General features: G+C 42.9%; 1 protein-coding gene across 1 annotated transcript in view; it reads left to right on the forward strand.

Annotated features, from left to right (window-relative positions):
- Nucleotides 1-24267, forward strand: part of LOC118770243 (palmitoyltransferase ZDHHC17-like) — a 34227-nt gene that overhangs the window by 5192 nt on the left and 4768 nt on the right. Inside the window, exons 2-11 of the mRNA XM_036517794.1 lie at nt 2016-2119; nt 5440-5562; nt 8195-8272; nt 9768-9912; nt 12581-12645; nt 14200-14362; nt 15250-15375; nt 17423-17565; nt 17781-17881; nt 23276-23400. Of these exons, the coding sequence (XP_036373687.1) occupies nt 2016-2119; nt 5440-5562; nt 8195-8272; nt 9768-9912; nt 12581-12645; nt 14200-14362; nt 15250-15375; nt 17423-17565; nt 17781-17881; nt 23276-23400 (1173 nt within the window). The remainder of the gene's footprint in view (nt 1-2015; nt 2120-5439; nt 5563-8194; nt 8273-9767; nt 9913-12580; nt 12646-14199; nt 14363-15249; nt 15376-17422; nt 17566-17780; nt 17882-23275; nt 23401-24267) is intronic.

Raw genomic sequence — 24267 nt, forward strand, 5'->3', positions numbered from 1 at the left:
GGGATCTCCGAATAGTAACGATGAAATATAGCTTTACAGATATTCTTTCACCCATGTAATAAGTTCCATTATAAAATGTCTTCCATTGTTAAGCCATTAGTAAGAAGTAGGCTTCCGGAGCCATATGGCATATGTGCTGTTGACTAATGTTACCAAATTTTGGATCACAGCCTGTTCAAACAGATTCACTTAAAATCCAGACACTCTGAGGTTTGGAAAAACCTAACAAGCATTTTATCCACTGTGGCCTGTAGCCCTGTGTATAGTAAGATTAACTATACAGAAGCCCCAATGATAGAGCTCAACCACACACTGCCCACTGCAATTAGACACATCTGCACTCGCCTGCAGTTGTAATTAGCATGACTGGTGGCAAATAAGAACAATGCCAGGCCTGCTTAGTTCACTTAGAGGTCAGAGGTCGTCTTAAGTTCAGAAAATGACCAAGACAAGGACCACTTTAATCAACTCTTAGTCCTCTGTGTTGCTTTCTGTCCCTGCCAAAGAGTTAGAGCTGCCTGTATATACTTCCAGCAGTGGCAGCTCTTCCCCTCAAATCATGAATATTCATATGCAGTCAGGGCTAGAACACATCTGAATCCCATTGAGTATCAGCCAAATGTAAGTTGTTACCCTTCAACAATAGCTCACTATATGTCCAGTAGTTCCTACTTGTCAGTTAACTCAGTGGTTATCTAGTAAGGAGTAAAACATCCACAGTCATGCGGGGAGAAGCAATATCACAAAAAGAATGGTTTCTGTCAGATTCAGGAAAAAAGAGCAGGCAGGTTTCAAGACATTCAGAAGGATTATGGTTAGTGTGGGTTGTTTGAAACTGATTCTGACCTGAACTTCCGAAATGTTCTTTCTGTTATTTTGGGGATTGTGACCATAGTTAATGTTATATGTCTAACACAACTGGACCGAGTTGAAGTCAGGTGTTTCCAAGTGTTTGTTTCATTATATTTATAAAGGTAGAATGAATGCCAACTTCATTTATGATAAATGTGATAAATTATGAAAAACATACTGTGGCAAAAACGGTAAAACAATCCCAACTGAACAGTCACAGCATGTGTTTCACTCTTTCATTAGTTTATTAAAGCCATTAAAATCTGAATAAAAGCATAGGCGACCTCTCAAGTAACATGTAAATGAGAATTCAAAAGGATATAAAACACATTTTTTGGACTAAATAGTGACTACTTTGCTGCTTTTTGCTGGAGGAGACCGTTGGAGGGCTTGTGCTCCAGCTTTCAGCTGAGGAATGTGTCCCAGGTGGATCAGGTGCAGCTTGATGGGCGTCTCTAAATCAGTCATGAGTGTGGGTGTCCAGAACCAGATGGTGATGCCTCTGCATGACTGGAATGGATTTCTAGAAAAAATATGGATTGTGACTATATTTCTATATCGTATAATAAACATTTTTTTAATATTAAAAAATACAAAAGCAATATATGTAAGAAGTAGTGGTCTTTTATTTGGTATTGCCTGTTTTTTTTTTTACAATTATTGTAATGAGGAAGTGTGTGAAAATCAACATGGAGCAATAGTGTAATAGTGGGACAGGTCAGACAGACTGTGTCTTTTTTGCTGTGTCACATCCAGCTACTTCAGTATGTTTTTAATACATTCATAGACCTCATGTTGGAAAGAGTGACACAGAGAACATTACCGAGACAGCTGTTCATATCAAAGGGGAAAAAAAGGATTGGATTTGGAGGAAAAAAGAGGAGCTTTTAGCGAGGTTTGTTTACGGGAGGAGACAACTCTCACTGGGACATGAAGGTTAATTGCTGTTGCCCCGGCATCACCGCCGAAGGTAATTGAATGTGAAGTCCCGGGCAGCCGCGCTTCACTGCATGTCATATGTTATAGGTGCAGAGTGCTTGCCAGCTCACCGTTCCACCCTGCCCGAAGTGACACGAGGCCTTTGACATCTCGTGGGACCGGAGCCTTCTGGACAGGGTTAAGATTGATTGGTGAATTTGTTCTTTCTCTTCCCTCCCCCCCAGGAACTCAAACCTCAGAGTCACTATAACCATGGCTACAGCGAGAGTGTGGGCCGCAAGAGCCACGTGGAGGACTACAGCACCTGGGACATTGTCAAAGCCACACAGTGAGTACCTGGGGCTGCTCCAAGGCCTTGTGGGATTTTACTCTGGCGGTGTTTAATCAAGTCTGACTGTGCGTGAAAGCAGAGCACAAATAGGTATGCGAATATTTATGTATTAGTCATAAAGAGCTAAAATTGGTAATATACAGTTTAGCCTTATGTTTCTGTAAAAGGTAATATCCATTGAAGGTGAGAAAAATCAACTGGGAGTGACATGTCCTTGAGTATGTTGACTAAATTATTTCATATATTTTCCAGTCAATATCTTATGCTTCCAGGTTTGTTCGACTTTTTAATAAAACTCGGACTCAACCCCACAGTGGCGCTAAAAGGAAGTAAACAAGGCTATTCAAGCATTTTCTGTAAAGTGCCAGGCAAGCTGGCCTTCATACACCACTGTCCCTCATGGTAGGTCAGTATTTATTGATTGTAAAGACTAGAATGGAGATAAATTGTGAGCCCCCTCTGTGGACCTACAGTGGTGTCTCAGGAGGGTATTCCTTTTTGTATTTATTTATGTGCCCCCCCCCCACACACACAAACTGTTTCACATTGCCAGTGATACTACTGTTGGTTGGCTTGAAGTGTTTCCAATGGCTTTCCTCATTCCTTTATTTTCTCTAGGAAATAACATTGCACAACTGTCTACCTTGGTTTACAGGAGCCATACCACACAGTTTAACTCAACAGGATATAAATTGAAGCTGAATAACCAGTCCCTCTGGTTTGGACGTCTGGTACGCACTTAACATGCGTACCAGACATCAAAAAAGTAATCAGTTGAAGGGCTGTTGAGTGGCTCAGAGAGGCACTAGTTTCAAGAGAGGGCTAAACCTTATGTCCTTGGTTCAAAACCGACTGCGTTATCTGCTGACTGCAACCCGGGAGCCTACAGTGCAATTGGCAGTGGCAGGAATAAAATAGGCTTCATTCTGTCAGGGTAGGAGAGGGAAGGTTAGCCAGGGTCCAGATTATCAGTTATACCTGCAACAAATTCACCAAGTTATCATGAGGGAAAAATACAGAATCTCTATGGCAGATGCACCGACAATGATTTTGAATGGACATGCCTGGAATTGTTTTTCCATTTGTCTTGTAGATTAGGACATGCAGGTGCCTGTTTAATGGTTTCTGAGCCCTAGATGCCACACATCTTACCATCTACCCGCAAATTTTCAATGTGGCATTGCTAGCACATTCTCATTTCACAGTACTGCAGTATTCACACAAGTAACGTGAGGACACCGTGTCTTGTTACGTGTGTGTTTATACATCAGGAAGTGTCTGCAGGAAGGGCAGCAAGTGATGGCCCAAGAAGGATGTCCTCACTATAACACCATTCGTTCAGTGGGCCGTCAATCACTGCAGCAGAGTTCTGCAATGACTAGACGCTCCTCCCCAGAACAGCCCACTTGGTTCTCCACATCGATTGGTCCTTTGCACACGACAACTGGCAAATCATTAAGCAGGCCTGATGTGCTTCACTGTGGTCTGTACGAAATCCTCTCTCTTCACTAAAGAGGAGTTTGCTATGTTGCCAGCACATCCACCTGTGATGCTGACAGTCAGTCCGTCAAGTGTGTTGTGGTCAGTTGATCCTTGAGTACAGTGTATGCCTATACAGAATGGGAATTTGAGGTTTAATTTATGTTCGGTAGAAACAAGTAAACCTGAATTCAGGGGAAAAAGGAGAGGGAGAAGTTTAATGTATCTCTTAGACCAGTTCATAGATGAGTAGGAGGTGCCTTTTAGCTTTATGCTGGTTGTAAAATGGTGCTCAATGCTCCTTTGATTGCCTACCGTTCCCTGAAACGCTGGCAAGTTTTCCATCTATTGTATATGGCCTCATTCTGTGAATGCTGAAAACACTTCCTGTACGATTGGTTGTCATATCTGGAGGCGAAAACAATTTTGTGCTGAAAGGAAATCCTGAAAATATTTCACTCTACGTGCGACTCAGGACATTCTGACACATCTAATTAGCACAGTAAAGACGGTGTGCGTGGCTCCAAACTTTTATCTTTTAAAGATCATCATGGCTGTCTGAGCAAGGAATTGCCAGCAATTCCACTAGAGTTCTGCTCTTCGCCCTTTGTTTTTGGCAGAAGACTCTGTTCTTCTTTGAAGGTTTTTATTACAACAGTACTGCTTGTATCAAAATCTTTGGGGTTGTTTGTGAAACTGCTGATTCATAATTAGTCCCAAAACGTCAGCATTGTAAAAATATCCATTTGCATTGTCTGCATTGTCATTGTGAATAATAAATAAAGTGAAATGAAGATTCCTTAATTGCAAGGACATTTTGTAGCATTGATCAAAGCTGCTGTTACATTCCCATCTGAAATCAGAATAGAGTGGGAGCTCAAGAAATGATATCTTGCAGTGAAATTGCCAGTCTGACCTTCTCCATGAAGGGTGAACATGCAGTATGTCATTCATCAACATCTATTTTCCATCGCCTGTTTGCATAAAGAAATGGCAAGCCTCAGCCTGCAATATTTTTAAACAAATATGGAATATACCAAAAAAAGTATGTGTGCCGTATACATGTTTTCCATGCTATTCAGCCTTATTTCTGTTCAGTTCCCTTGCTAGTAACAAACAATAAAGAAATATATGGGAAACCAGAGTCTTTCTCCCTGGTAGGATCTCAGTGTTTCAGTCTCCTTCGTGCCTGGCAAACTGTGCCCCAATTCAGTGGTTCACATTGTAATGTTTAGCAGGGAACATTATGAGATGCACTCGCGGTCTCAAAGGAAATTCAATGTAGGCCAGCGGAGTTGTTTTGCAGCTGATTGGTTGATCTTCATGTGGGGGTAAAACTCAGTCTCCGCAGCCTTATCACCCACCAGTATTATTTCCTTAGAGCCCTAGACATTATTAGCATGTCCTCTCTGATGAGGTATCTGGACAAAGCACATATTAATCCATCTGTCCATAGAGTAAGAGAATCAATAAAAAGCATTGTGTAAGTCTGAGAATTGGGCAGTGGTGTGGTGTTTGCCAAAGCTTGCCAGTTCACTTACCAGGTGGGTCACTGCTGTTGTACCTTCAGGCAAGGCTCTTAACCTGAACTGCCTCAGTAAATATCCAGCTCTGTAAGGTGATAACCTAAGATTCTCTATGTACATTCTTCTTTTATGTAGATACTTAATTATCATTGGACCGCTGCATTTCTCATGACTGTAACAGTAGATTGACACCTGGGATCTGAACTCAGAACCATACAGTTATGCAGTTCTGGGCTTTAACTGCTAAAATTACGGTCATTACAAATTCATGTTATTGTGTGTGTGTGTGAAGCATGTTCCTCTGTGCTGCAGGTATGGGATCTTCGAGCGTTGTCGAGAACTGGTGGAAGCAGGCTATGATGTTCGACAGCCAGACAAGGAGAATGTCACCCTTCTACACTGGGCAGCCATCAACAACAGGATAGACCTGGTCAAGTGAGTACCGCAACACACACACACATGCATGCTTGAACACAACACACGCGCACACACACACACACACACACACACACACACACCATACACATGCTTGCACACGCTGTGAATAAGCTGGCTGATTATTTCTCAAATGAAACGTTTGTAAAAAAACAAAAGAAAGGAGAAAATGGGTTTACTTAAATAAATATGATGGGTAAAAACATTTGAAAAGACGTAAATCAAAGGGATGAAAATGGTTAAAAGAAGCAGTACAAAATTGTGTCCTTGCTCTCCTGTCTCGCAGTCCTGCTATTTATATCACTTCATATTTAATTAGGAGGTGTGACCATTCAATCAATTAACCAATTACCCAATTACTGCACAGGGACACTCACATGCACACACACACTGCCAAAGGTAGAACTGATGACTAAAGCCTTGCTATTGCATGGCTTGCAACCATTTGAAATGCAGGCCCCCTCAAAGCACAAGTGATTACATATACACTGTTTAATTAAAACATGGAGGAATCAGTCACTCATGCCAGTGAAGATTACATTATCCTCACACACAATTACATCAGACGCTCACCAGACTTGCTCAAACATACACAAACACACCAGACCCATACCAGACACACACGCTCAGCAGGCACACCTGCAAGCACGTACACACCAGGTGCGCTCTCCAGACACACACATGTGCACACATTCACAGTGCGGCTCTGGGTATCCCTCCACAACATATGGCATAAATTTGGAACAATGCAAGGCCCAAGCCACAAGCCTGTCTTTGTATATTTCTCTTATTTTATTCTTTCCGTTCTTTGCAGTCCTGTATTTAGTGGTACTTAGCCGTCAGAGTATTTGTAGTGCTTCATAGAATACCAGCTCACTTTCATTCCAGCCTGTGCGGCACTGTGTGCTGACAGATTAAAGCATTTCTGCTAATTGACATGGCCTGGGTTCTGATTTTTGGTGAGGAGAATGTGGTTTTAAATGAGCTCCATCTTTTGGCCCAGTTTTGTGCAAGACCAGATGGAGTCAGTAGACATTGTCGGTATGTATGTTTTATTTCCATCACAATTGTTCTGTAATTGCGGACCCTGTTAGGGGCGAATAGGAGAGAGCGTGTTTGAGTAGTGTTTGTTTGCATGTTGTTTTGAAACATGTTTACACATGTCCTCCTGCCCCCGAATATTTAGAAGTTAGCTGGCGCAAGACTGTAAACCAATAATTGACCTTAAATTTGATATTTGGAAGTCAGACTTTGAATTCTAAATAAAATTTAGGTTGACTCTTTTGTTCCGTGTTTTTGTATATGATGTTTATAAGTACCAGAAACGTGGGACCCAGTTTGTTTTGCAGGATCTGGTGATTCTCAGTTTGTATCACATCCTCCCACCTTGAAAAAGACCTGTTGTTTTGTCCGTTTATCTGGGGAGAGACCCTCTGAGGCGCACATTCACGGTGTTGGAGAGTGCTGATGCTCCATGCTGCTGTGTTGTTGTTGTGACGCTGGTTGGTGCAAAGCCATTACCAGGCTACCTCTGTATTCCAGAGGGAAGCTGGCAGCGTGGGCGGTGGATAGTGCCAATACATGGTTTCTCTCTGGTGTGTGTGTGTCTGCGCGTGTGTGTCTGTGTGTGTGTCCGTGTGTGTGTGTTTGTGAATGCAAACGCATTCATGTGTGTGTTTGGGAGGGCGAGGGAGAGTGTATGCATATGTGTGTGTGTGTGTGAAAGGTATTGTCATGTGAAGTCCCCCAGTATTAAACCTGTTGCCGGCCACCTGGAATATCCTGCAGCTCCTCTGTCATTCCGAGCGGATAAAGGAGCTGATAACATTTCCTCTACAGCAGGTGCATCACCATCAGGGGCTCATTTGTAATATTGGAAGTGGTGCACAGAGGGAGAAACCTGAGTTTTGCATTGGAGCAGGCGTGTGCAAAGAATAACAATGGCTCAGGGTCGGCAGCAATCTGTGAGGCACGCCACGGTTCTGATGGTGCTTATATGTTCACACGCATGCAGGAGCCTTTAACAGAGAATGTTCTGGAAAGACTTGAAATACCACAAGGTCATGTATTGTATGACCGCACACATAGCAGTCATCTTGAGCTAGTTTCCATTCTTTTTTCTGACCTTCAGAGGAAAGAATCCAAAACGGAATAATCCAAACTTCATATTCCAATCACTTTCACTTGCAAAAGCTTTCTCTCTGAAGTATACATAGTAATGAAGCTTTCAACATTTCCAGATCATCAGTGGCATCAGTTGAGTTTGCTACAAGGGGAAATTTTAAATGTAGCAGTGTATTTTTCAGTGTTGATTTGGCACTGACAGATAGAGGTCCATCAAACACTGTTTACATGACTGAAAGCACAGTGGTTTCTCCTTGTTTGGTGACATTACCCATTTTGTAGCTCTGTGTATCTCTGCAGAATGCCTGACTTTCTCAAGTTCTGACACAGCCTATATAAAACCCAATTTGAATCTGTCCCGCTGAGTTACCATCACCCATCTCCTTGTCTCCCTGTTTCCCCCATCATTCAGTGAGTGCTGTGTCAAGGAAGTTTGCCTGAATTCCAGTCAGCATTTTAACTGTCCTGTCAGTAGCGTACCTGGACACATTTCTCTCTGTTTTTGCAGATACTACATATCGAAGGGTGCCATCGTGGACCAGCTGGGAGGCGATCTGAACTCAACGCCATTACATTGGGCTACAAGGTAAGGGTCAGCGGGGCCATGTGAAGACGTTCCAGTCCTCCAGATGACATTGTTTATTTGCTTTGCAGATGCCCCTGTTTCTTTTTGGATAACTGCGTACAGATGTGCAGTGGGCGCATACTAAGAATTAGGCATCCATCGTCTTGGCAAAGTCTGTCCGTTCCGGGTCACACAGGGCCCTTGCCCAGTTCCTGACCCCACCAGTAATTCTGATTATTTCCACTTATGTTATGACTGAGAACCAGTAGCAGAGCTCATTTAGACCATCCAATGTGGACTGATTATCCACTGTTAGTAACCTGGTTGGGGATTCTCACAAATAATGAAATGATCAATGCAGGTACTGCTTCCCTACTTAATCATAATGCAAATCTTTCCTTTTCTCCTTTATTATTTGAACTACTGTAGGGTATGTATTACTGTGCTTTTTTTAAGCACTTCCATATTCACAATGTCACTAGTTGTTACAGCATTGTGTGATGGGTTGGCACTTGTTCCAGTTGTGGTCTGTTACGTTTTGTAATGTACCCTTGTTCTTGTGACTTTTTTAGATGCACTATTGTGCCCTTGTTCTGGAGGTCACTCTGGAGAAGAGCATCTACTTAGTGACTAAATGAAACATAAAGTGCTGCTGTTACTAATACTACAGATACTACTATTGCTACTAAGACTGCTGATAATACTAGTAGTATTATTGCTGTTGATAATATTGTCAATGCTAATAAAAATGTAGCAGTTGCTTAGACGGCATCAAAACATGAGAGGGAACAGTCCTAGATACCCTCTGTCCTGTAGACTCCTGCCCAGACACACACGTTTTCCGAAGGCAGTTTCCTCATTGCCCACTTACAATAAAAGCAGCTTAACATACAGTACAAGTATCAGTCTTCCTAAAGGCCATTGTGGACTCCGTAACCCCCACTCAGAGTAGAGAGGGGAGGAGTCAAATGCATCTGAAGATCCCTCACTGCATTATTTATTTGTTCAGCTGGTGCCCTTCACCCAGGGTGACTCACCCCGCTTCCTGTTTAAATGTTGCACAGCGAGGCTCTACAGGAGCAGCGGGGAGAAGCATCTCTCTCCAGTGTGCAGCAGCAGTGCCCTAGTCACCTGTAACTTAGGTCACATGACTCAGAACCCATGACCTCCTCCCTTGCCTGTGGGCTGGCTCTGTTCTGGTTACTGTTGAAATCAGTGGACCTACTCCTGGCTTTAGCCTGATATATTTTATTTATTTAATTATGACAGGAGTATCTTAACTGGGCCTTAAAATTCATGCTTTTAAAGTTCTGTGTATAAATTCAATAAGTAGAACCCCAGGGAAAGTGTTCAGTTGGACAGGGTTTTAGTTGGAGATATTGTATGAAGCACACACCAAGCCACTGACCCTTACAGTATAGATTCAGTTCTTAGTATGTATACCCAAACTCTTTTCCTGGGTTTGATGTTGTTGCGGTCGGTAACAAAGTGTGTCTGCCTTGCTTTCCCGCCCCAGACAGGGCCACCTCTCCATGGTAGTGCAGCTCCTGAAATACGGGGCCGATCCTGCCCTCATCGACGGCGAGGGCTGCAGCTGCATCCACCTGGCCGCACAGTTCGGCCACACCTCCATCGTAGCCTACTTCATCGCCAAAGGGCAGGTAGGTGCCATATACACTACGCCATCTGGTGGTTGGAAGACTCTATGACATCATTAAGACCGTAGTACAGAATAGACACTAGCATGAGAAGAGGCCAGATCCTGGAAAGAGCAGGAAAATGGTTTGGCATGCAGGGCTTTATTCTTCCATAGAATTTTAGGACTGTATGCGGTTTTGTTTGCCGGAATTTCTTTTGTTTATGAGATTTCCCCTAGCATCGTCAGTTACACATGCCTTGCAGAGCGGTATGTGTTGTTTAGACTATAACTATAATGTTCTTTGCTCCCATGTGGTTTTGTGCAGTGTAATTATCATTAAAACTTCCCTGTGTTTTGTAATGAGGGAGATAATAGACAGATTACCTTCTCTGTACCACACAGATGGAGGAATTTAGAGGATTGCAGGGCACCCAGGGTCATTCACTGAAGATGATCAACGTATTTCTCATTATTCGGCACACAAATTCTGTGTGTCACCATGTGAAAATCAAAACCTGGAATGGTGTTTGGCTGATCAATTAATGCATTTTTGCGTCCAGCCGGCACAGGTGCCTGGGTTTATGTCGTGTATCTGTCCCAAGCAGATCTGAGTTGGGATAAAACCACAATGCAGCAGTTTTTCTAAACGGCTTCCAGTAGTTTGAAATATCTCTTCAGTTTGAGTGCTCACCCCTCATCTGTTTGAATGCGCACACTGCCAGCTCTGTTACAGAAAGATAATGAAAGCTGTCCTTCTGCTGGAAGGCAATATATCAACTAATGAGGGAGAAACTAAACAGAAACAATTGAATTTGACTTTGGAGCATTTGTGTTGTTTGCCATGCAGATTAAAAAAAAAACTGTTTTTCATATAAATGCTGATTTGTCAAAGCCTGGGGGTTATGCATTTCAAATAACCGTACATCTCTACTCCGGGATTAAGATTGTTTCAGGGAAATAGATATACAAATGTATACACTGCCCTCCTTATTTATTTATATGCATGTCATAATAATATGATTCAACAGAAAAGGGATTGACTTTTTTTAAATTTATGAATAAATACTGAGGGCACTAAGAGAGGGACAGACACACATGCATTTAAACATGTAGAAGGTCATGTAATATATGGTCTTAAACCAGCGTGCAGCAATGGTCCTGAAACTAACACTAATCCCAGCCTGTCTAAAAATAGAATGTAAATGGAGGCAATCCCGCACAGTGTTGTGAGGTCTTGAGTAAGATGCATTCTTTCATGTGCTGCTGTGACATCATTGTGCAAGATCAAGGGTTGGTGGTGAATGGGCAGTGTCCAGCTAGGTCACGGCATAGCCCGGGGGAAATCTGTCTACCCAACCAGCCCACCCTGTACTGTACTCTGCACAAGGTGCAATACAATACAGTGCTACTTAATTAGCCCCCAAGGGGGAAATTAGTTTTCGGCTACAGCGCACATGATGGACATAAAAATAAACAAATATGGACAGATATACATGTACAGTAAATACTGCTAAAAGCAGTTGCTGGAAAATACAAAATATCTGTATGAATACTACCACTTTCTGTCATATGAAGTGTATTAAAAGTATTAAACGTAACTGTAAGCTTGTGTTGAGTTTCCCAATGTGTCAACCCCGGCTTCTTCCTTAATGACCCATTTACTAATGTTTTTAATGTTGGACTAAACATCAAATATGCATGTTTTAAATAATGTGCTGTGCAGTTATTAGTGCTGTATCAAGCATATAGCCGAACTGTGCTGCAGTGTGTTTATGAAAAGTGTAATCACTGCAAATGGGAACGGCTCGGAGTGGGTCCCCTGGGCATTGTGAAACAGCTACTGAGTACATCGTGCTGCTGCATTCGGGCAGTGTGTATGGGAAGCAAGTCAAATAAACCACAGATGCAGGGAAGCAGGTCAATAAACCGTTTGATATGCAGCAGGGGGTGCATGCATGTCTCATCCCGTACCAATTAAGCCGCACCAGACAGCCTCTAAATTGGTCCAATTTGCTTCTAATGACCTGCTGTCAAATTTGCCGTGGAAAAGTGTCTCTTTTGGCTGAATGCGTATGGCTCTCTAGCACTTCCCCTATTTTTGCTTCAGAACAAAAGTGGGGATAAGTAACAGATGAATCCAATGCACCATATTTTAGATCTTCTTAATGCACTCATTTTTATCACATTAAAGACAGGTAAAAATAGATCTTCCACCAACAAAAGAGTGACCCTGAATCTGTATCAGATTTTGTTCAGGTAATGGTAGAGATAATGATTGGGGTTTGGATTGCTGATCTTGGGTCAGAGGTTGGGGGCAGAAAGCACTGTGTCCAGAGCCATAATTAACTGAGGTGAAATACTTTTGAATCCACCAGAGGGAGCCATACCATATATTTTCCACTGTTTTAGTGACCTTTGGAAACTTTGTTATATTGTCCCTGTGCTGTCTCTCTGAGTCTGTGCAATAGTCCTAGTATCTTTCAGGAAATGATATCAGCTGGTAGCGGCTTTGTCTCATTTTAGGCTTTGACCTAAAAATGTCATTGCAGGCCTTTTATTTAAGGAACAGAACTCTCTAAGGCTTTCTCTAGGATTAATCTCTTGTAATGCATGATTGTTATTGAGGAGTCTCATTTGGCTGGCCTTGCTGACTGTCTCTGTCTGTTTCTCTCTCCCTTCTCCCCTGGAAGGATGTCGACATGATGGACCAAAATGGCATGACTCCGTTGATGTGGGCAGCCTACAGGACACACAGGTGTGTGTGTGTGTGTGTCTGCCTGCCGCCTTCAGTACTTCCAAGATATGTACTCCATTTAACCCTAATCTCCATCACTAGTCACTATCAAGTATATTCTCTTCACAGTAAAACCATGCTGCTTGCATTCTCATACTGTTTGTTTTGTTTGTTTCCAGTGTTCTCTAAATTTCGCTGCATTTGTCTATGACTTCTGTAGCTACAGTTGCATCACTGCCTCCGGTTTTAGTAGTTACAGGATATGCTATCAGAGAACTCTGTAAGTTATCCTCCACCAGTAAACCTACTACCCCGAGCTGATAATACACTGGAACTGGAGCTCCAAACCATTTGTATCCCAACCCCCCTGGATGTGAGTCCTCTTTAAGTGGAACTTTTGGGATATGCATAGCGGAGTGACTCAGTGGCTGCCACCAGTCTTACTAAATGACACAGAGAAGTGTCTTACAAGAGATGATGGCTTTTCTTCTTGCCGCCACTATCTTTCGCCCAGTGATCATGTCTGTTTCTTTTTTGATCCCATTATGGTTGAAGTGAGGATTAGGGTTTGTAAGCTGACCTTGAATCCATTTCTGAGATCGCAGAGTACTCAGACTGCTCCTTGAGCACATCTCTTGCTGGCTACAGAACATGTTTCTTCTAATGCGCACCGCAAACTCAAAGGCAGTGTGCATTTAGGGAGCAGATCTTGCCGCTGTCTCTGATAAAGCAGTCTGGGCTCCGCCTTGCTGTTTTAGAGGCATGAATATTTCAAGTAGATGGGCGCATCGGCAGCATGATGGCTCGTTAGCTAATCATCTGAAATCTAAGAGTATAAATGCTCTCAGCGCTGTGGCTGCTTTTGTGCTCTCTGTGGAAAAGCAAGTTTGCTGCCAGTATACTCTATAAAGCATGAAACGCTCTCCTGACAGGTCGCACGTGTGCTCAGAGAAGCAATAGCATACAGGCACATAGCAGGAAACATTCCAACCGCTTTCTGAAATCTTACTTCTGCAAGCCTTACAGTGCCAGGCATCATGGGTCAGGAGTTAGTCTGACAATTGATTCTGGCCTGACTCACGACTTGGCCTTGTCGGGAATTCTTGTTCTTGGTGTTCCAGAGATGCCTCTGTTTTGCAGTCTTAAGATGCTGTTGTTTGTATGCTTAATAATCGGGGAGAGTCAGTGATGCCTTGGAGATAAGCAGGTTTTGTACAGCGAGCAGAACTCGGGTAGTACTTCATCAAGTATTTGTATTCCTTGTGCATCTTCATGGCGTTAACAGCGATGTGCTAAGTGTTTGTACATTTCAACAATTACAGACACAATTACATAGAATGTCAGTAAATATTGGTGTATAAAATCATGAATAATTACTGTCTCCAAATCCTCCTTTCCCCTGTCCTCTTCCCTGCCTACTTCACCTGAACAGTCCTTATATCCAAATGTAGAAAACCTTCCAAATGAAAATAAAAATCAGCTAGCAGGCGTTGTGCAAACTGTGCAGACCTGTTCTTGTCCCTTGGTGATGACATCACATGCAAAGTGTTTAACGGCTCCACCTCTTGCCTTCAGCGTGGATCCCACCAGGCTGCTGCTGACCTTCAACGTGTCCGTTAACCTGGGGGACAAGTACCACAAGAACACGGCCCTGCATTGGGCAGTGCTGGCCGGCAACACCACAGTCATCAGCCTTCTGCTGGACGGCGGGGCCAACGTGGATGCGCAGAACATCAAGGTAAGCACGAAATGGCCGCCTCTACCCTACATTCAGCCCAGCATGGGGCACCCCAGCTAACATCAGGGGGCCTTTGAAACTCAGAGCCCCCTCTTCTCCCAGTTTCAAATCCAACAATTCCTGGAAGCCGTTTGATGATGATCCTTGATGATGATGTACTTTCTTTTTTACTGTACATACCCCCCTCAATTAAAACACAATGTGTGGAAACTGATATGATAAAATCACAAACAATACGCTGCACTCTAAGGAATGTAATTGAAAAATGCAGGCACTTTGAGGGACACCTTTTCGTAGATTTGTAGATGGATGGTGTTTCAGCATGCACAGCTTCGAGAGCCTCCAGCCTAAAGTGAAGTTGCTGATTTGCACTATTCGTCACGTTTCGCAATAGAGTGGAGTAAACACCTCATTTAAAAACAATTAGGAAGCAATAACACTGCCAGCCACTGTCACTTGAGAGGGCTAAATCTGTCCCTCCAGTTATATATGTTCTGATAATGAAATATCAGTGCACTCGTTAACTTAATGTTATTGCTTATTCATCGTTAGTCAGTGCCCTCTATTTTGAGATACTCAGGAACTAAGATTGGGCTAGAATGGATGTTTTCTCACTAACATAGAGTAGGCTGGAATGTTAAGTGAGGTGTTTTTAATCAGATTCATCTGTATTCATGAATGTAACTGGAGCGCAGTGATAAGTGTCTGGGCTTTATCTAACTTTTTTCAGGTTTGCGCATCGGCGCCTCCTGACAGTCGAGTCCACGAGTTCGTACGGTGTTTTGTCCCAGCGCAGCGACAAGCAGGACACTGTTCTCTGAACTTGGCGCTCAGCTGGGGTCACGGGTGCTTTTCTTGTTTCCGTGCCACTGTGTGCGATTTCCCAGGGCGAAACGCCGCTGGACCTGGCCAAGCAGCGGAAGAACGCCTGGATGATCAACCACCTGCAGGAGGCACGGCAGGCCAAGGGCTACGACAGCCCCTCCTACCTGAAGAGGCTGAAGGGCGACAAGGTACGGATGGGTCGCCCTCCTTGTGATTTGAAGGACCCCTTTGACTGTTCTGGGAGAATTTAGCAACCATTTGCCATTGTCATTTTACTTGAAATGCATCAATAACAATTTTAAAATGGGCAAAAGTGTTTTGTCGGACGCACCAAGAGCGCATCATGCCAGTGGCCCGCCAGAATGAATTTACCATTAATGAATTCTTGATATGTACAACAAAACACTTTCCCTGGAATTAATGTCCATACAAAAAAGGTATGTTTAAAAGTAACTTCATGAAATGAATGAAACTGTAGACCTGCTGTTTTTGTCCACCAGTAGTTTTTGGTTGTAGAAGCACAGGCCGTCAAGGAGCCCACAACAGCAAAACAGATTAACTTCATTTTGCCCTCACTGCTCCACTTTAAGCTCGCTGTGACTTGTTCCAGAAAGCTATGAGTTACTTGGATAACCTCAGATAACCTCAGGGAGATGTGCCTGTCCACTATTGGGTATCTACTTCCTAGTGCTCTGTGGGACTTGAAGTGTGGAAAATAGTCAATGTAGTTGTGTGTTTGTATCAGAGGATTCTATGCCCTACACTCCTGTGCAAGTGCAGAGGCTGTTGCAGTGAGACAGTTGTATTGTACAGTCGGCGATTACAAACATTTTGGTGTAAATGGGGAAAATTGCAAGAATGTGTGTAAAAAGACTGCTGTAATGCAAAGTTGTTTTCCCAGAAACCACTAGAACAGCACTTCAGATGCACAATGAGGTCAGTTTGTTCATTCTCACACTGCAGGTTTAGTTTTTGTTTTTTTTTTTCCCCCCATCTCTCCATGTTCCCTCCAAATAGTCCCAAGCTGTCATTACTCTGGCTCTCATGCCGCAAGTCCTTTGTCTGTAGAGAATTCCTAGTTTACTGTAAGACGTCCACTGTGAGGAAATTGCTGCTTTCTTGTTGACATGGTAGGTGCAAACATTCAATTTCCCTCCCCACTGTGCAGTCAATGGAAGTAAGTTTTACTTCAAGGTAGCGATTAGAGTCCAAGCCTATCTTTTGTCTAGCCGACCGCAGCTGTTATTATTTTCCCATTGTGAGCGTGTCTCCGGAATACAGATCGCAGCCGTGGTTGGTCGGCCCTCTCTGCCGAGTTGAAATGTAGATTCCAGAAAAGTGGGCTGTGAGGACAATGGTGAAGTCAGAAACTGTACTGTTGGTCAGTGCCGGTGGTGTATAGCTCCAGTACAAGCTGGTGGATATGTAAGAAGGGTCAGCAAACAAAACTGATTGTATGTTGAACAGAATGTTAAACAAACGTGAAATGCGCATTAGTATTAGTATAGATTTGCATGTGGAAAGAATGACTTCTGAGGCAAGAACAATGTGATTTATTCTGTGCATTCTGTGTCCAATTTGTATGCCTAATTAAGAATTAAAGCATGAATAAAGAATCCCTGGAAGTTAAGAATATCTGAAAGTGCAGATGAGAAATTGAAAGATTAACAGTAATCCCACAATGTACTTTTCCATGACTTGAAATGTAGATCTTGGGTTACTATCTTCAGTTGCAGCATTGAAAGAATGCATGTGGAATATGTGAATAGTATTTGTTTAATAAAATATGTGCGAACAATGCTCTCAAGGGTATCTTGTCGAAAATTCTAAATTGAACCATGTGCCTGGGTTGAAGTTTCCAATCTTAAAGGATGTTTGCAGAGGAGTGTTAAATGAATTTCCCCCTCGATTTGATATGCCAAATGATAATAGGTAAGCTAGCAAAATGTTAATAATGTTCCAGCCAATAAATCCCCAGATTCCCCCAAAACCCTTTTCTGTTAAAAAACCAGACCTAGAATTCCGTTCCGCCTCCATCTTTATCTCACTCTCTCCATCCCACCCTCTCTCTTTCTCTCCCAACCTCTCTTTACTCCTCTTGCCTTTCCACCCTCTCTGTCTCTCTCTCTCTGTCTGTCTGTCTCTCTCTCTCTCTCTCTCTCTCTCTCTCTCTCTCTCTCTCTCTCTCTCTCTCTCTCTGTCTCTCTCTTCTTCCCTCTCTTTTTCCCTCTGCAGGAGTTCAGGCAGAAGGTGATGTTGGGGACACCCTTCCTGGTAATCTGGCTGGTGGGCTTCATCGCTGACCTTGACATTGACTCCTGGCTCATCAAGGGACTGATGTATGCAGCTGTGTGGGTCACTGTGCAGTTTCTCTCAAAGTATGTCTTCACATCAAATGCACATATTCCCTTTTCTTTTATCATACCAAAAATGGACTTGCTGGCCCAGACTTTTTGTATGTGTTTGACAGCTGTAGCTATCCACATCTAAGCTAACTTTACACTTATCACAGAAAGCACGGGTGGCTGTTTGCTGGTATATTGCATGAGGTGTGGTAGACGTGCTCCACCCATCTCTCTTTCCTCTGCCACAGGTCCTTCTTTGACCACTCCATGCACAGTGCCCTTCCCCTGGGCATCTACCTGGCCACCAAGTTCTGGATGTACATCACCTGGTTCTTTTGGTTCTGGAATGATATCCTTTAAAGTGGTGAGAATGGGATCTTGCATATGTGAGTTATCTCATAAACGGGTCCTCTCTGGGAGTGACATGTTCGTAGGGCACGATGTCTGAGTGCTCAGCTTCCTGTTACCAAGAGAATACGAAGTTTCAAATTTGAAACTTTCACAGGCTTTCTTTGCATAGTAACTTGGGGAGATAATGTGCTCCCACCAAAATATTTCATGTGGGATATGTATACGGAGATTTGGCACCAACTCCCAGAGCCCACAGTTGGTGAATGTGCTTTTCCTTCTCTGACAGCTGTTCTGTTCTCCTCTAATCATTCAGTCTGCATTGCAGGACTGGGAAAGTGAAAGAGCTATTTCCTGCTTTCACATACAGGCTTTAATACAGTGTTCTAGGAGTAATGCACTTTCATGCTTGAATTAATATTTAGTCTTTTTACCTTTTGAAATTATGTTATTATATTCAAGCACTATTGTAGTTTTTATGTATTACTGTTTTCCCCTTTCAACATATTTTATTTTATAATTATAGCACAAAATTACACCGCAACATTTAAAATCTTAGTGATGTCAGTATTGTTTTGAAATGCTTTAAATGTCAAGTTGCTAAATGCTAGGAGCCACTAATAGGTATAATTTCCTGATTCTCAGAAGTACTGTACTAATTTCAGTCAGTGGATGTTTTTTAATCCAATGCCTAAATCATTCATTATGAGGGATAATAACTTCGTCCCATATACCCAGAAACAAAAGGCCAGGTTGGAAGCAGCCAATTGCAGATTTAAGGTATAAGCTAACTCAGGATTGACACAGGAAGCAGAGTCCATCTGAGAAGGAAGCCTCCTATGGGGAACTGCAGATGTGGAGAAAAGGAAGGGGGGGGGGGGGAAATATAACTATCGGGGTGCTGCAGGTGGTCTGGAAGGCACACTGCCACGGACAATCTATGCTACTCCATAACAATAGCAAATTAGCTATGAAGGAATAACAACTAGAGGAATAAAACTTAGTCCTCCTCAGCCTGAGAAAAGTTTACCTTGGATGTGAGGCAAAGCAAAGCACGGCTTAAGTGTGCAGTGTGCAGTGCGCTTGACAGCCGGGTCAATTCCGACATGAAAGGGTGACTCCACACAGCGGCGTTCCACACTGACCCCGCTGACAGGTTTACTGCAGGGGGCCCGGAGATGCTGCATCAGCAGGCCCTGTATTTGGATCTGCGGGGTGTTGAGCGCGCACAGCGGTTTGCTTCTGCTGCGGCTCAGACACCCCTTTCCTCAGTCTTACTCACGGAAAACTCGCCAGCAGTTTTTTAAATTTAGGTGTTTTTAAACTACATTTTACGCTTCTATGGCACCATCTTTATTGCTGACCCATACGGTAGGTTGTCTGGCCCTGAATTATTGCAGTCACGCTGTCTGAGAATTGTCGACATGGCCTATTTTCACTGAACTAAAATAACAGACACTGCCCTGGTAAAAATTATATTGTCCAATGTCTTCTGGTGATATTAGTCCCATCTGAGTTAGTACTATGTTGTAATTTTTGTGTATTGATTACACTGGCTCATCGTGATGGGAGCCAGTGTGACATTGCTTGGCAGCGTCCATATGTATCTTTATGATGCCGTGTGCCATAAATCTTCTCTGAACGGTTGGCTTAGAGCATTCATTAGTGGGGGAAAGTTTGATACTATGCAGTCAAGATGAGGTACAAGGGTGTGACATGAGAATATATTGTTGAGTATAGAATAGGAGGAATAATTATTAATAAAAGTGGCTGAGATGAGTTGCAAGCATTTTGAGTGATTTAGATGCCAAGTGCCCTGAGGCACACCTGGTCACACTTAGGTGTGTTTCTGGAATGATAATGATCACAACTCTACTAAAGTCACTTTGGGCTCTCTTGCTTTTTGAAACTTGCGCAAGAGATACAGGTGTCTTCTGAGGCGCCTCTGTAGCTGAAACGTCTCGTGCCAAAGCCCTCGTGAAATAATCACCACCTCTCTCGGGTTCCCTCCTGCGTCGAGCAGCTGTGCTCTGGTAAAGAGCCGGGCAGAAAGACCCATATTTCTGGTTTGTCCCCATGGCCCACAGCCATCATCACGCGTGTGAAATTTTTGCTCGCTGCTTGTCAGAACTCGCACGCCGTTTTTCTCAGCACGGCCGTGCCATCTTCGCGCTGTATCACAGATTTCTGCCTCTCCCTTAAATATCCATCCTTGTCTCGACAGCACAGCCAAGAATCCCCAAGTGCTTCCCAGGAGGATTACTCCGCAGTGAGCTTCTTGCCATGCAATGCCTCAGAAAGTGTAAATCACGGCGGGAAGGCGTTGATCCGAGTAGAGTTTTGATCTGCCGCCGCCTTGTTGGGCCAGTGCGCATCGTCTCCAGAATAATAACCCCGCTGAGAAAGGCTATTGTTGTCTGAGCTTTGAGTCTGGGTCCATTTCCAGGTGGGGGTTGAGGTTCACTGTAGGCGAGCTCCCGGTGTTTCTTTAGGACATGTAACAATAACATATATTCTCCAAACAGCCTGTGATTGAAATAGGATAAACTGGCTTGGGTAAGTCCCAGCCACCCATTCTTATTTTCCTAGTTCCCTCAGAATTGTGTTGAAAGCATGAAAGTGAAATAAAATTTCAGAGGAGAAGTTTTAGAGGAGAATTTTTGCCACCAGTCACTATTTTTGTCATTATTACCTACGGCAAGAGGGAAGCTTTTTGAGAGCATGAAAAGTTTATAGCCTTGAAGAAGTTACTGGAGTGCCAGTGTCCTGCTGTCTGTCAGCAAGAGAACACCAGCTCCACCAACATATCAAAATATCAAGCAAGAAACCAGACTAGCTTTGAGCTGGAACAAAAGCTGCCCGGAAGAATTTTTCACTCAAGTGTGAATCATCTGCTTTTTGTGTGCTCTTTGTTCTGTTATTTTCGAAGAAGCGGACATTCTTTGACTGAGTAGCTTGCCCTCTAATTAGTGGTTTGGAGGAAGATGTGTGGTTTTCAGCTCTGCAATAACCACTAGCTCAGAGGACAAGAGAATGAAGAACTAGTGTTGACAGTCCTGTCACTTCAATACATCACAGAACGAGTGACCTAGGCCCCACACTACACTGTGTCTGCAAGGTATTATTGTGTTTGTGAGTCGTTGTGAATCACCCGTGGATGTAAATCCCATTTATGTCCCTCTGTTTTTGGCTGTCTGCAATATCAGGGGGCAAGGGGTGGATCTTGTGTAATTTCCTCCACTCAACTACATTGATGAATGCTCTGTAGCGGCTCACCTGGGAAATATTCAGGCTAAGGTCTTATAAAAACCTGTCTGTAAGCCTGTCACGGTCTCCAGTTACACACTAACATTACCTGAGCTTATCTACTATACCTGCTGATAAAAGGTTTTATTGAAAAGCTCTTTTGTATTGTTGAGTGAAAGTTTTCACAGATTGTTGAGCAGATTGTTGACCTTGCATACTCCTCAAAGGCAGTAAGAGCTTCTTTCCCTGTTCTCATCAGCTGTATAATGAAAATCCAATGAATGTTGTAACCAACAGTAAATAGCGTCATTGGTCAACAGTTCTGAAGATCATATGGCATCAGTGCAGTATTCAAAGCATTCCATGTGGTTTATGTAAGGTTATTCTAAGTCCGCATGTCAAAGGGCCACAGCCCTTTGATTCATTGTGAATGGTAGCCAAAGTATTTCATGTCTTTGGCGATATGGCCTCTTTCAACATTTTTGTCCAGATGCAATTACAAGGGCTCAATAAATCTAACAGCAAAGAATGCAGATAAGTACAGTGGCTGTGTACAGACACTATTTCAATTTATTAGCCCCCCCCCCCAGCAACAAAGGTCTTCCAGTTTTGCAAGAATCCTGCCATGTTAATTGATAATCTATGTGGAAATAATCAGTGAACCACCAACTTTCAGGAAAAAAAGTCATGCCCTCAGTGACATGTGCAGTGTGCCCGTTATGACTACAGAATAATCTGCCCTATCTGAATTCCGTCTCTCTCAAGAATGACACATTATGGCATTTGAGAATTAACCTCTCTTAAAGGGTTGGTCTGTATGTTCAGATAGTCAGAGTCTAAGTGTTAGAAGATTCTTCTTGGATTTGCGTCATTCACACAAAATGACTGAAACACATGATTACTCCAAACAGAAATGAAGGAATTTCTCAACTACTGTAATAATCAGACACACTTTGAATTCAAGTGATGTGTGAGTGCACTTTTCCGTGTATCCATCTGAGTGTAATCCATAAACTCATGTACAAGACCTACAGGGAAAAGTAGGTTATCAACACAAATTCACAACCAGTTACCAACTTCAGGAGCTTATCGAGTTTAGATAATCAGGTATGTGTTTCTCACTCCTGCTTTGTTTCCCAAGGGTAGACTTACTTCCCTGCTCCTCAGACTGGTTGTAGTTGTAGGGAAGTGACCTCCCTTCTGTAGTGTGCTCATTTTTATTGGCGTAACCTCCTGAAAGATCTGGCTAATTTCCTCAAAAACACTTTTTACAAGAATGGCTTTTGAGTTCCTTTCTTCAGTCTAGGATGGATAATCCTGAAATGGTGTGTTGATAGTCCTAGTTGTAGCCTGTTGGCTAGTCAGTAGGTTTAGTTTCAGAGAAGCTTCATTGGGTCGTTGAGGTCATTGAGAAGCTTACTCACTTTGTGTTGCATCCATGGGATGTCTCATAGTTCCTTTACATTATCTGTGGTCTGATGGTGCGGCCCAGTAGGGTTTATATCTGGGCGACGTCATCCTTAGGGCCAGGGTTTAGGACAGAGTCAGACGGGAGGTGGGGGGGTAGTCATGTCTGTCAGCTGAGTGAGTTAGCTCTGTGACAGCGTAGAATTGTCTGAGCTGTCTGACCTCCGTGGACTGAGAGACACAGCCAGATGCACTCACAGCTGAGCCTCATCCCCGGAGTGTTTGTATCACCTTTCACAGATGGAGCAGCTTTTCCAATGCCTACTTTTCATCAGTTTCACACTCCAAGAATGGAGTAACACAGTGAGGAATACCAGACTCTTTCCCCCTCCCTGATTTTTAACTCTTTACCCTCTGTTTGAGTTAAATCTTTCCAAAAACAACTTGGATAATGCTGTTCACAAATTTAAATGGAACTGATGTGTGGCCAAAGAAATCATTATAGTTATCGCTGTGTTAAGCAAAATGGTCAGCATTTTGAATTTGCATCTTGGGTTTGTAATAGACCCGGTAGATGGAGAGTATAAACTGCAATATGAATGGAACAGTAGGTATGTCTGTGAGGTTGCTGCTGCATGGAAACTTACTTCCTTACAAGTTAATCCAAAGAGGGAAATAACCTGTGATGGTCCTCCTGTCACACAGTCATAGCTCAAATTGAAGGTTCCTTAACTCCTCACACATCTGCCCTTCGTCACCATCCACATCCCCTTCCTCATAAACAGCTTGGCGCTGTTCTATAACTTCGGCAAGTCCTGGAAGTCTGACCCAGGGATCATCAAAGCCTCTGAGGAGCAGAAAAAAAAGGTAAAAGGTCACATTGCTGTTCACTTTTGTGAATTTATATATTAGCCTTGTTAGGACTGCTGGCAGGGGTGGGGTGCTGAGTGCTTTCTTTGAGGGTTCATTTTTTGAATACTTAACTCATTAAATGCAAGCCCTGATTAGATCTCTATGTTATTTTGTGATGCCACAGAAACGTGTGTGAGGAGAAATTAAATTAAACTAAATCGTGTACTAAAGAAAGAAAAATGGTGTGCACAATGTATAATGTTTACTATTTCTCACAGATGTACATTGTAAATATTGGTCAGAGATCAACATAGTATGTTTACTATCCATCACTTTAAGAGACTGCATATAGGTACTGAAGGGGAGGAAGGAAAAAATATCAGCTGATGGACAGCTTAAACTTGCTACACAAATGTGATTTTTTTTTTTTTTTTTTTGAGGTAGACTGCAAGAGTGGGATTTGCATTGGATATGGACATTAATGATGGACATTTTGTTGAAAGACTGAAATTAATCTAAAAGGATTTTCTTTTGTTGTTTAAACTGATGTAAGTTTATGTGGTTGTTATATACTTCAGATTTTATGCATTCAAGTAGCGTATTTACTTGCATTGATGGGGGCTGTTCACCCCTAGTGATGGGTTTGAATTTGGTACAATTTTGTAATCTTTAGGTAGGGTACAGTTATTTCAAAGAACAGTACTTTAAGCGGGTGACTGATAAACACATGAAGCCCACTCTTGTGGAAATTCTAAATGTTGGGTTTGGGTTTCATCTTTCAGTCAAAATCCAGTGGTTGTGTTCTCCAATGGGCTTTTGGCCTAAAGAGAGAGGCACTGAAGATCAGTCACGGTATTCTCATTATCACACCTTTCAGTGCTT

Source organism: Megalops cyprinoides, chromosome 23 (genome assembly GCF_013368585.1).
Source record: "Megalops cyprinoides isolate fMegCyp1 chromosome 23, fMegCyp1.pri, whole genome shotgun sequence".
Classification (NCBI taxonomy): Eukaryota; Metazoa; Chordata; class Actinopteri; order Elopiformes; family Megalopidae; genus Megalops; species Megalops cyprinoides.